This window comes from Polypterus senegalus, chromosome 7 (assembly GCF_016835505.1).
Source record: "Polypterus senegalus isolate Bchr_013 chromosome 7, ASM1683550v1, whole genome shotgun sequence".
Taxonomy (NCBI): domain Eukaryota; kingdom Metazoa; phylum Chordata; class Cladistia; order Polypteriformes; family Polypteridae; genus Polypterus; species Polypterus senegalus.
Genome location: NC_053160.1, coordinates 50,267,493 through 50,281,767, shown reverse-complemented (window position 1 = coordinate 50,281,767; position 14,275 = coordinate 50,267,493). Strand labels below are relative to the sequence as shown.

Genomic DNA, 14,275 nt, shown 5'->3' with positions numbered 1-14,275 from the left:
GTTTCCGCCGTGGCATGGCCAAATGGGGAGGCAGCTAGATGGATGAGGTCTCCAGGACTCTAAAAATATCCAAACCTAATTATGTCATATCATCTACTGTTAAACCGTACTTCTAAAATTTTTATTATTATGCTGTATTAAGGAATTGTTCTGTTCTGTGTATTGTGTTGTACTGACCCCCTACTTTTGACACCCACTGCACGCCCAACCTACCTGGAAAGGGGTCTCTCTTTGAACTGCCTTTCCCAAGGCTTCTTCCATTTTTCCCTACAAGGTTTTTTTTTTGGGAGTTTTTCCTTGTCTTCTCAGAGAGTCAAGGCTGGGGGGCTGTCAAAAGGCAGGGCCTGTTAAAGCCCATTGCGGCACTTCCTGTGTGATTTTGGGCTATACAAAAATAAACTGTATTGTATTGTATTGTATATAGAAATTGCAAGAAATGATAAAGGGAAACAATATTTGAGTAATAGATTACCATTTGGATGTTAAGCATCAAAAAGTGAATAGAGTCTATAGAGGTGACCATTTGGTCATTTTTCAGAAACTGAAGGTGGGACAGCTCTTTTAAACCACATGTTGTGCATCAAGCACAGAAAAGTACCAAACATCATATTGAGAGCAGGACTTGAAAATGACCATTATTCAAACTGAATAGTATGAACATTTCTTAAATAGTCCTCACTGGACAAAACAAAATGATTTAATTAGAACTGCAGAGACAGCCGGTTGAGATGGAGGAGAAATAATGGTAAGAAGTAAGTGCTGGCTGACTGGAGGTCTTCATTGATAGAAAACAGAAGTCATTGAAACATCATACTTTGAAGCATATAAAACAAGACTGAGATTGTTCTTTGAACATATTTATTTTAAAGATAAATGAACGTTCGAGATCAAATGTAGGGTACACTAGTTCATGAAGTTAGGCACATTAGTGCTTCAATTTATTTTCGGTGACAGTGGGCTAATATATTTCTTTGTTTTCTAATTTGGCCATGGGATGCTGATGTTCAGGGAACACATGACCCTGACAAATAATTAATCACTGCCTTTATGCTTTTGATTTGTTGAAGAGGCCAGGATTCTCCTAAAACCAAGTAACATCTCCAATGACAGCATATTTTACATTGCACTAAAATATAAATTAGTCCAACAAGTTATAAATACATATAAAAGTCTGTCACAGAGAAGAGTAAAATACATGCAGATGGAAAATACTGTACATTATACCATGTTAATGTTAATATTTATATGCCACTTTAAATATCTGCATGAATTATACTTTAGCCTTGAGTGGTTCTCACACTTCAGAGACAACACGTTATTGCCTGTCAGCTCTTCCATTGTTTACTGACGTGCTTTAAATTACACCAGTAGCGTGCTCATTCCATGTGTCAAAATAAGAAATGCTTCCATACTGGCTGAATCTTGCTAGAGCAATTTGCAAGATTCTTTTAAAATTAACAACAAAAAAAAACAAAAATACATTTGTAAAAAGTATATGGCATATACAAATATGAAGTTTGTTTTCATTAAAAATGTTGCAGGTGTTGAAAATTATTATTATGTACAATATTGTTTCTCGTCTAAAATAATAAGTGTCCTTCTAAGTACAACAATCACTAAATTAAAGCCCAGCAGTTATTAACATTTTTTTAAAATGTTCAAAATTGATATTTTTTGAACAAATGGCACATTTTTTAAACCATAACTTTTCTTACTATATCATTCTCATTTATTTTTTATGTTAATATTAGGGGGCTTTGCCCCCTACCTGCTTTGCTCGCCCACCCCTTCAAGGGGCGTGCTATGTGCCAGCCACTTCGCATCTCTGCTACTCGCGTTGTGAAGGGGGCGCTGAACACACGCTAAGGAGATTTAGACAGATCAGCTGCTGGCTTGCTGCTACCAAGCTGCTTGTTCTGCTTGTTGCGCTGCACGTCAATCATTTAAAAGCCTGTACAGCAGCTGTACTTTTGTCTCACGGCCTTATCTCGCGGGACGTTAAAATGTCTCTCACAGGACATTAAGGTGTCTGTCGTGGGACGACAAAGTGTCTTCCGAGAAGATCACGTCTCGACCCAAGATTTTTTTATTATAATAGAGATATATACCTTTGTGAGCTTAAAGTACACATTATGGCATTTTGTCTAGTTTGCAATATTTACTGTCATTTACAGTAGTTTTAATAGATTTCAGTTTATATTATGTAAAATGTTTGGTATACAAACATAAATATTGAAATTCATTTATGTAATGTTTGAAATACCTCACTGAAAAGTTTTATATCAAATTCATAGTAATTGCCTCAATGAAAGCTAACAGAATAATCCTTTATCAGTAATGCACTATTTGAATATGTGCATAAATTGTGGTTAATAATTTCACAAATATACATGAGATTTTTCTTCTTTTATTTATGAGAAAATGTGTGAAATTCAGGAAATTGCTGTGATTTCATAAGACTCTTAAGTTCTCATCCTAACCTAATTCATACTTTGGTTACACTTTGGATTAGGCATCCATTTTTAACAGTTTGCATATTATAAAACATACTGTATTATACTCCTTTTTAACACAATGACAATAAAGAAAGCTGACAATTACATATTCCATGTGTCTGTTTTAAATGACGATTTATTATTGTTAATTGCATAGTTAATAAAATATTTATACACTTACAATAGCTGTTTTATAATGGCTACCTAAAGAATGACTCATAAGAATAAAAAAAATCTTAGCAGCTGTTGAATAAAGAGGATTTCCAGCTCTGAGATGCTAAGGGAATTAAACCTCTTTAGTAGTAGATGGGCAAAAGTTACCTGTGTTTAAAAGAATCTGATTATGTTGTCATTCTTACAGTCTGCTCCCATCACATCACCTCATTCTGCTACAGAGATGATCTTGGTGCCAGCTAAACCTGCAGTTTTCAAAATCAGAGTTGATTCTCCCCTCTAGCCACCCCATCCATATTAGGTTGCCTGCAAACAGTTGTTTGTACCTTCCTTTTAATAAGTTATATAATAGTTATAGGAACAAAGAGTTATTATCACTTGACTGTTACATGTTCTTAGCCTTGTGGTTCAGTATACTTTTAATCAGAAACAGTTTAGTAAATTTCAGATTCAGTCTTAAGAGAGACAGAGTGAGACATATACAGTAATTAGTATTATTAGCCGCTTCCACCAACTGAACTGAGGACTTCTTCCACTGGGAAACGACATGACTGGTAATGACACTCACCCAGGTTTAGTATCAGTGTATAGATATAATAGTCAAAATGACAAATGGGAGAAATAATATATCATCAATACAAAAGCAACCTGAAAATTTGCACCAATAAGTTTAACAAAAGCATAGTTAGAGAAAAAAATTTAAGTAATGTTTTAGATGCAGAGACTAATGGATTTTCCGTCATGTTCCTTCACAGATCCATCCAGTGTTCATAGATTTTGTAACTAAAGGCTCTAAAGCTTGAGCTAATTTTATTTATCCTAGAAATTAAAAGGTTTTCTAAAATCGTGTAGCCATTAACAATGGTTATGCTTGAAGAACATCAAAGAGCCTGTAATGTATTTATTGTAAGGCAAATCTTTTCTGAAAATTATTAGCTCTGAGTGAAAAATGTCAGTGAATTTACAATAATTTGACACACACATTGTTATAGTAAGACATATTATTAGAAATCACACAATGCAATTTTGTAAATAATAAATGTGCCAGTGAATGCATTTATTTGTAGAGTTCCTTATTAACAATTAATTAACAAACCAAAGCTGCCTCTGACAGCACTAGAATAGCATTTTCTTGAATTGTGATTATGTTGAGATAGCTGAGTAGAGCTGAAATTTGGTAGCTGGGCCTGCCATGATTTTTGTAACTATGTATTAATGGGTTTCTGACAATCAACCAGGAAAAAAGATATTAACCTGTTGTCTTCCAGGTGTACATTACCTGAATGCACATACAGTATTTGAGGGTTGAGATGAGCTGGAGCCCATGTTTATTCTGGGTAATGCATAATCTACCCTTGGAGACAGTGCTGGTCCATGAGAGAACTCGCTCAGCTGCCTTCATACTGGAACAATTTAGAGAATCAAATCACTTTAATCTGCATGTCTTTGTTATGAATAAAGAGTACTTTGAGAAACATATGGACATTGGGAGATACATACGGACATTGGGAGAACATGTAATCCCTATACAGAAAAGTAAGGTGGAATTGATTTCAGTTTCAGCCTCCTGCTGAAGGTAGGCACTTCCTATTCAAAGTCTCATTACTCTGAACAATTCATGCACTCTCTCATTTACTGCAGTGTCTCCAAATTAACATTTTTTTTTCATGCAAAGTGGACTGCGTGAAAACTTGTACTTTGGGCTAGTTTTGGAAATATTTTGGTTTTATTTTTTTAAGTTATCTTTGATGAAAAACATTAATGCACCAGAAGTTATTTTAACTGTTATAAAAAGAAAAAATACCACTTGTTGGACTTCTTAGAAATTGGCGAAAAGTGACAACTCCTTTCCATACAAATATGACAGACCAGTGGAGCTGTTGTTTGTGCGGGCTATCGTACAGCTCATGATCTTTGAAAGCCCCCCTCGTACCCTCCTCTTCAATTTGATATCCAAGTACAACTCACACAAATCATCACAGGGGACAACTTCTGGTTTTTGACTTTACAGTCAGATACGTCTCACACGATGTTCAAAGTGGAAGCTAAACCCATGATAATAGCTAAAACTACTGACGCGCCTGTGACAGATCCTAATTATGTGCTCTTGATAAAGTAGAAATTAAACAAAAAAGTCCCCATTCCTGAGCACTATGTGTTTTGGCAGGGGGCGTTTAGAAGATAAGGATACATGTAAGAAATATGAAAAATTTAATTATTTAGTTCTATCAAGATGGTGGCTAGCTAACAGATTGGATATTTTGGATATACGTTTGATATTTTATAGACTTTGAACTGTTTTTAGTTTAACAATGTGTCAGCCATTGTTTCCAATGTTTTCCCTTGCCTCTTACAGTGGTGTACTAAATTGCATTGAGTCCATCTGCATTTCTCATGATATCTGTAGCATGCATGTGTAGGCATTTCAGCAACTGACAAATTATCATAAAGTGGTCTGCTACACTGCATACTGTATTAATGCTTTATTCATACTTAACTCAAAAGATGGGTATGTAGCCAAAAACACTGAAATGCAGGTTTAATTTTACACCTTGTTATGTGCCTCCATGAATTTGACAGTGCATGGACATATTCTGAAGAGAAGCCTGGTGTGGAGACTAAGGACTCTACCTCAACCCACTTCTACTTCATGTCAGCACTTCATTTGCTTGCAAATTATATAGCAATGTTTAGCGTGGGTCACATTTTTGAATATCATTTGTAATAATCCCTCACTTGACCGATTTCAAGTGTTAGACTATCAATGAAACGGTCTAAATGCTGATTTAAAATACTGTTAATTATTTATATCATGTGAATCATATCTACGGTGGGTTGGCACCCTGCCTGGGATTGGTTCCTGCCTTGTGCCCTGTGTTGGCTGGGATTGGCTCCAGTAGACCCCCGTGACGCTGTGTTTGGGTTCAGCGGGTTGGAAAATGGATGGATGGATGGAATCCTATTTTTTTCATGTGTTGATGATACCATGTAGAAATTATAATTACTTGGCTTAACACTGACTTTTCACACTCAATTTATGAAAATAACAAATGCATGTATGAGCTAAGAGAACACTTAAGGTTATGGAGAAAGACAGGGCAGGAGTTTTAGTTATTTTATAATTCTGTTACATTGGTGCACATATGGAACAAAAGTAACATGAATCCAAATATCTATCTACGGTGCTATTTGTTATTTTTAAAGACTTAACTTATCCATCCATCCATCCATCCATCTATCCGTTTCCAGATCTGTATATCATGGGAGACTCAATTCAATCTTTTAATAATGTAACAAACCCTTCTCAAACTGACTTGCTGGGGTCAGAGCCCATTCTAGTAGCACTGGGCACAAAAGAGGAAACAGCCTTACTACACCGCTTGCAGGAAGTGTGGTGCAGTGGTTAAGGCTTTAGACTTCAAACCCAGCGGTTATGGGTTCAAACCCTACTTCTAACATTGTGTAACCAGGAGCAGCTCGAGTTACCTGCCTGGGCTCCATTTGGAAAATCAACAGAAATGTAACCAATTGCATCTCAAAAAATAGTGCAAGTCGCCTAGGATAAAGGCACCTGCCAAATAATAAGATAATAACAGCCTCAGACTTGGCCTCATCCATTGCAAGGCACGCTCCCATATATAAGGAGTGGAAGTCAGTCATATGTACAATACACTCTAGCTTTATATGCACAAAACGCGCAGTAATTCAATTTACCAATGTAGTTATCTTGCTTAAAATTGTCCAAAATGTATCCCAGGAAAGATCTAACTTGCAAGTGTTGCAGTCAAGCTCCAGCCTTCCTGGGCCTCATGTTTTGGAAGTGCACCATATTAACATAATTTTGGACAAAAATCTTTGAATGCTTATCAAACACCTTTGGTGTCACAATCAACTCTTAACCCATTAACAGACAAATTTACTGTAATTGCCTATGCCATACTACTAGAAAATACTAGAATCCCAACCCACCTTTTATATCTCATTGGGTAACTGACGTTAAATATTATGTGAAATTGGAAAGAGTTTACTTCTCACTTAGAGGATCTGTCCAAATCTTTTTAAAATATGGTAAGACTTACTAGAATTTAGAATAAGCATTCATATGGGGTGAAAAAGCTTTTATCTATCGTCTCTCATCTGTCTTTTATGTGTGGGGGATGAATTCTTCTTTTGTTAAATTTTGTGTTTTTTGTTTTCTGATGGAATGAACAATATGTGGGAGTAGGCAATCTATATAATGTTACTAATTAAAATTATGTTATAGCACCAATAAATAAATTGTTACTTATTTTGAGTCATGATATGAAATTCTCTAGAGATTATCAGACTGATTTGAATTCACTTTCTCATGTACTTCAAATTATCCTCATATTGTTGCCTGTAAACTATAAAATGTATTGAGTTATGTTGTTAATATTTAAGGTTCTGATAGTGAACTTCAAATTTATTAAATAACAACTTGAACAACTTTTCTTGATATCATGGCACAGACTTTTCAAAGTTTGATATCTTTGATTCTTAGATCAAGCTTTTTTAAATGAAGATTCTTTGCTTCTCTGCCAACAGAATACCAAAATAATCTATTTAAACTTCAGTAACATTTTGTTTCCCTTTTCTTTCCCTAATATTTTTCAGATTGTTCCAAGAGCAGTGCTTCCAAAAGTACTCTTCCAAATTCAGCACTTAATATGCCCCAGTCTTTCAACATGCCGATGGGTTTATCGCTTAGTGACTCTCTGCCTTCTTCTGTCTTACCGGCTACACCACAAAATGTCACAGATGGCCCCACTTTCATAACTGAGGAAAATGTCATGCATCTGTCTTTGAATCATGATTTAAACAAATGCTGGCCTATAAGGCCAACTCTTCGAAATGAACTGGATACTTTTTCTGTTCATTTTTATATATTTTTTGGACCCAACATATCTATCCCTCCTGACAGGGCAGCCGTGTTTGCCATTAATCTCATGCCTGTCCTTGATAGTGGAGGAGTACTGAACCTGGAGTTAAAGCTGAATTTGGTGAGTATAAAATTATCTGTTCATGATTGTTAACATTATGGTGGGGTGTGCACAATCACACTTACTAGTTAACCTTCCATGGCTGTAAAAATAAGGGTAATGTACAATATTTTCATCTTGTAAGTTATTTTGGTGAATATGACACAGAATATACTGTATGTCGGGCAGCACGGTGGTACAGTGGGTAGCACTGCTGCCTCGTAGTTAGGAGACCAGGGTTTGCCTTCTGGGTCATCCCTGCGTGGAGTTTGCATGTTCTCCCCGTGTCTGTGTGGGTTTCCTTTGGGTACTCCGGTTTCCTCCCACAGTCCAAAGACATGCAGGTTAGGTGCATTGGCGATTCTAAATTGTGCTTGGTGTGTGTGTTTGCACACCCTGCAATGGGCTGGCGCCCTGCCCAGGGTTTGTTTCCTGCCTTGCGCCCTTTGTCGGCTCCAGCAGACCCCCTGTGACCCTGTAGTTAGGATATAGCAGGTTGGATAATGGATGGATGGATGGATATACAAGAGTAAGTAATGAGGTTTTACTAAATTTGCTGAAACTTTGAATCACTGATTTGAACTTCTTAAACATACATTTAGTTAAATAAGAATTAGAATCTTAAATGATAACAATGTTGGATAATGGATGAATGGATATACTGTATATCATCAGTATGATAACATATCAATTGAAGTTTGGTTCAAAGATAATTTCAGTTCAGAATATTATATATAATATATTTAATACTTCAGGAATACCTGGACTTGGCAACCCAAGTAAACAGAATAACAGGAACTAATGCAATTACAAAGGTTTGTCTAAAACTCAAATAGCATTTAAAATGACTAATAAAGAATAAAGTAAGGAAGTTTACCAACAGGAAACTGAAAGAATGGCCGCTGAAAATGGGGTATTGCAGTCAAATGTGAATAATAAATTAAAAATATAGTCATTTCAAACAGTAACAGCCATTAGAAATACAAGTAATGTCCTGGCTGTACTTTTAAATCATGGTATCTTGATAAAGAAAGGTATTGATTTCTATCATAAACATTAATATATTATACTTGTAAATGGTTGTGTGCGTGTTATATATATATATATATATATGTCTATATATATCAACAATAATTGTCTTCTAACTGCTGGTAATCAAACCTATGGTGATGGTGTAATCAGCAAATATAATGACAGAATATAAATATAAAATGAAAATGGAATAGAGCAGTGAGCACAACACACTAAGTCCCAAGTCTAGGAGGTTGGCGTTCATCTTTAATAGTACAATTGTGTCAAATACTGAGGTATAATTTATAAATGGCACTCTGGCTTAGCAGTTCTTATTGCTAAACAAATGATTAAGTGAGGTAAAACTCTAGCAAAAATGAGCAAACTGTTTACAGTGGTGGCAAATTGCTCTCCATTTGATGTATCAGTCGTAACTAAAAACTTTATCCTCAGTGACCAGCAATGCTACAGTTTTAGAAGCCGTTGCTGTATGAAATTGTTTCTGAACTGACCAAAAGTTTACCTCAACTTTAAATAAATAGTAAATGGAAGGATTTCTATGCACAGTTAGAATACATCTTGCCTGAAGAAGGGGCCTGAGTTGCCTCGAAAGCTTGCATATTGTAATCTTTTTAGTTAGCCAATAAAAGGTGTCATTTTGCTTGACTTTTCACTACATTCATAATGGCTAACACGGTAACACACCCTAGTAGTAGGCACAGTTGGATAAGACTGAGCAATCTGATTAATGAAAAATCATAGCCAAATCCATCCTCCTGTGCAGTCTAACCTGTAAAGACTCTAGTAAACAGTAATTAATGGAAATGAACATCCACAAAAAGATAATGTGCATCAGTCTGCCTTGGCAATTACTAATAAGTCAATACCATCAATTACAAATATAAAAGAAATCAGCTGTAATAAATATGTAATTTAACAACAGATTAAGCAATTCTCTTGAAGGCGGATTATAAAATGTGTACTCTAATACAATTGAATGTCCCATTTGAAATTAATTAGCAGTTCTTTTATTGATATTTTCAAAATTCAATATTCTATGCCATTTACAGCATGTCACACAGGTTAGTACCATCAAAAATGTCTCAGTAAGTAGGCATAAATGTTAATTTCTGGCAGTTCTATTAGACCAATGTAGCATTGCTTCACTTGCTCTAATTTCCTTAAGGAGGAGTATTAAAAATTCATTTTAGTAAATTTGTGTCAAGTACACATTTTCTGCAGGAGAGTCTGATCATTGTATTTAAATCTGTTCTACAAGCCTTGGACTTACACGCATGACGTAAAAAGTATTCAGTGTGCAGTCAGCCTTACAGCTTTACAAATGCAACTAGCATAATCCAAGGGAAAAAAAATAAAAAAACACAGTGCTTACTAAAAGTAATTTATGGATTTTATATTTTTTTTTTTTCTTGAATTGTTCACAGCTAACAAACAGATCCATTTTCTAGTCATGGGAAATGCTGATAGTATGGATCATTTATAATAAGGCTAAATTAGACTAATAAATGTATTAATTTTTTTATTGGTTATGACTTGTAATATTCTGCATCTTTTAACTTTTTTCATTCAATAAAATATATGCAAAACTGAGAGGAAATAGCATTCAAAAATGTTGCAACACATATTCTAGATATATAAAGAAGATGGAATTTTTTATGCTTACTGTTTACTTTTTGATGATTCAAAACTTTAACACAAACTTTGCAGATGTAAAATAATCTCTGTATGTTGTTCCAAAGGCAAATCTGTTTAATTCTGTTCCAATGATTGCCAAATACTGCCTATTGCAGTGAATGTCACTGGAACAGTTATTTTTTTTCAGACCTTCTGCCGACTTAAGTAAAAGATTAAAATATCTTTAGTGGTATATACAAGCTTACTAGTCCAGAATATTTGCATCCTTATGAAAATCAAGCCAGGTAATGCTGTTTTGTATGCTGAAAAGCCATCTTATATCATGTCCCTGAATGACAAACAATGGCTAGAGATGCACCCTTCTAATTGTCTCACTGCATTAGCTGCTACATTTTGTTTTGTAAGTCTGACCTTTAGTAGACTTTTTTTAGTTTGTCTTGAAAAGTCAAGCAAAATGACACCTTTTATTGGCTAACTAAAAAGATTACAATATGCAAGCTTTCAAGGCAGCTCAGGCCCCTTCTTCAGGCAAGATGTTTCACTATATTCATAATGGCTAACATGGTACAACACCCTAGTACTTTATCCATCCATCCATTTCCCAACCCACTGAATCCAAACACAGGGCACAAGGCAGGAACCAATCCTGGGCAGGGTGCCAACCCACCGCAGGACACACACAAACACACCCAAACACCAGGGCCAATTTAGAATCGCCAATCCACCTAAACTGTATGTCTTTGGACTGTGGGAGGAAACCCACACAGACACGGGGAGAACATGCAAACTCCACGCAGGGAGGACCTGGGAAGCGAACCCGGGTCTCCTAACTGCAAGGCAGCAGCGCTACAACTGCACCACCATTGGTTGCTTGGTTTGCACCTGCAGTTAACAAGTTAATAAGTTTCCTCCTTGTACTCATTTTTTAATGAAAGTCCTTCCCTGGAACCTTACCTGTCATTGGGGCTTATTTAATTTTCTACACTGTTCCTAAATTCAGTGTGTTCTCTATTTAGTGAAGTTTGGAATTCAAATCGCTGCCTCTCTTTCTTTAAAAACCCTGCCTTTTTGTTTCACAAAGTGTATTTATATCTCCACAGGGACCTATTGTTTTGTACAGAGACTGATTTATGAGATTTGCACACACACTCACAAAAATATGTGTAAGATAACTCCGTGTCAGTTAACTTAATAAATGTTACAAAAGGTGTCTTTAAACATATTGCAGTGTGTGTCCCCTAATATTTGCAGCTGTCCATTGCCTTAGTGTTTCCGTAACTGGTTTGCAGGCTGTACGTCTCAGACACAGTGCAGTAACATAGTCCCAATGTTTACTTGTTTCTAGTTACAACTCTTATTTTCAGTTTGTATTTCAGGAAAAAAACTTTTCTTACATTAGCATGGTTAAAGTTCCCTAGAATAAGGACACTGGAAACATCACAAATCATTCAATCTATATTCTCTACTGCACCTTTCAAAGCAAACAGCATCACAATAGACTCAATAAAACAATAAAAGCACATGCATAATAGGACACATTCCGATGTCTCTGGATGATAACGCTTGTCATTATTCTGTATAAATTTCACTCAGATTTTGATTGCAAGGTTACCTTAATGTGAAAATTATGAAGTGAGGGTTGATGATGCTTGATTGCTTCTGGCCGTTTATGTGCTTTGTGCAAAGTTTTGAAATGGTCTCAGAATATTAAGTCTGTTTAAAATGGGCGCTGCATTTTCTTTAAGCTTTTTTTACTGTAATGCAAATTTAACCTACATAAAAAGGAGCATTTGATATCCCAGTGCCACTAAAACCTTGATCATGGCAGTTTGTAAAATAAAACCTTTGATAACACAGGCAGCACCAAACCCCACTCTTTTAGCACTGATACTGTATGTGCCATCAGTTCTAGATTCTGACCTTTGTAATCTAAACATATAAAATTTTCCACATTGTTGAAAAATAGGATATGCTTTGACGACATTGCTCCTGGCATTTTTTGGGATGACTTATTTCTCATGTATACCATTCTTTGCCCCAGATGTGTCTCAGTCTTCATGTCCATTCTGCTGTAAATGTTATGCTGCCTTGCACTGACTACATCTGAATTTCAATTTGGTCTTTCACTTACTTGTACTGTCTGATCCATTCTCGGTGTACTCTAGTCCTCTTCTTCACTATCAATGCTTCATGCCATTAGCTTTTGGTCTGATCTTTCATCAGTCCCAAAGACATAGTGTGAATTTCAACATTATCGTAATGTTCTTTTTCTACATTGCTGTTTGCTGCTTACAGTATGTCATTGACTATGTCTCCTCTTTTCTGCCATTCTTTTAGCATATTCTCATTTCGCTCTGCTGTTTTACCAATTTTCAAGTTTTGATTTTCCTTTGAGGAATGTATGTGTCTCTTCCCTGTTTAACTGATGTAGTGTTACATATGAAGCGGACCAGTTGACATTAGTCTCTCACGACTTATGACAGATAGAATACAAATAGTAGTATTCTCTTCATAATCAATAGATGTTTAGTAATGGTATCAATCCTTGTTATTTTGAGGATGCTGCAGTGGAGCCTCATATAAAAAAGCCTACTTTAGATCCCTCAATTCCTCATCGTTTTAAGCCCATATCTAAAGTGCCATTTTTATCCAGTGTATTGAATACTGGAAAAAGTTATTCTTTCTCAGCTTTCTTTGTTCTTAATTTAATATGACATTTTCAAGGCTTATCAGTCATGTTTCAGGGTACACAATAGTACAGCATCAGCCCTCCTTAAGGTGTCCAATGACTTATAATTGTCTGTTGATACTGGATGTTGTGCTGTTTTGATTTTGCTGGACCAAAATGCAGTCTTTGATACCATCGATCACTCAGTTCTCTTGGATTGTCGTATGAATGTGGTTGATATTCAAGGCGACGCCTTAGAGTTGTGTAGTTCCTACCTAAGGGATGAGAATTTTTCACTGAGGATTGGTTTCTTCATTTTCAGTCCATATCATACATGGGGTTCCTCTGGGTTTCATTTTGGACGCGGCCTTGTTCTCTTTGTACAAAGGACGTTCAAAAAGTTTCCACACTTTTTTTTAACTCTATTTATTAAGAATTTCAAAAGCAAATTTCATCAACTTTTCCTAGCATCATACCAACTTTTTAATGCCCAATTACTTCTCTTCCAGCCTTCACCATTTCCAACAAAAAAAAAAGTGTGAAAACCTTTTGAATGTCCCTCGTAAATGCTACGTTTAGGTTTGATTTTTCAAAAAACAACACATTTCTTTTCACTGTTATGCAAATGACACTCAGTTATATTTGCCACTACAATATGATTAATCTCAAAACACAATTATTACTTGTTTTATGAGCTATTTGTATAATAATATGTATGTAAATGCCTGTATTAAAGTGTAAGTATTTGTTGATTAATCATTCCTTTGCGTATAATAACTAGGTGCTCCATTAGTCTGCCCTGCTTCTAGATTTTAATTCTGTAAAAGGGGTTGGGTCAGATGATTAATGTTTGGCAGGACATGAAGCTGTTTTTGTTGGATATAATTACATGTGTTTCAAGTAAAGGAAATAACAATTTTGGAAATATGTTTGGCCAAGTTTCATATGTTTGTTATGTTTTTTAAATTATCAGTGTTTTGTAACAAATTTGGGTTTAAAAATTAGAGGAGCTGGCCATTCAGAAGTGCTAGTTTTTTTCCTGACATTTTGAAAAGTTTTCTTTGCCTTTTCCTTCTTGCAGAAATCAACTAAGCACTTGTTAACGTATACTGTATGTATTATGATTTGCCACTCAAAATACTAAAGGAGAGGGAAACCTCTCATCACTCACAGCTTATCATCTGAAACTGGCTCTCCTTGAAGAGGGTCACAGTGATAGCAGGCCAAGTCAGTTAGTCCAGAATTAAAGGGAAACCGTTGAGTTAAATTCT

At 35.6% G+C, this 14,275-nt stretch overlaps 1 protein-coding gene across 2 annotated transcripts in view; it reads left to right on the top strand.

Moving 5' to 3' along the window:
• tmem8b (transmembrane protein 8B) overlaps positions 1 to 14,275 on the top strand; it is a 667,786-nt gene that overhangs the window by 605,413 nt on the left and 48,098 nt on the right. For both annotated transcript variants that reach the window (XM_039758605.1, XM_039758606.1), the window contains exon 6: positions 7,305 to 7,690. In XM_039758605.1, the coding sequence (XP_039614539.1) occupies positions 7,305 to 7,690 (386 nt within the window). The remainder of the gene's footprint in view (positions 1 to 7,304; positions 7,691 to 14,275) is intronic.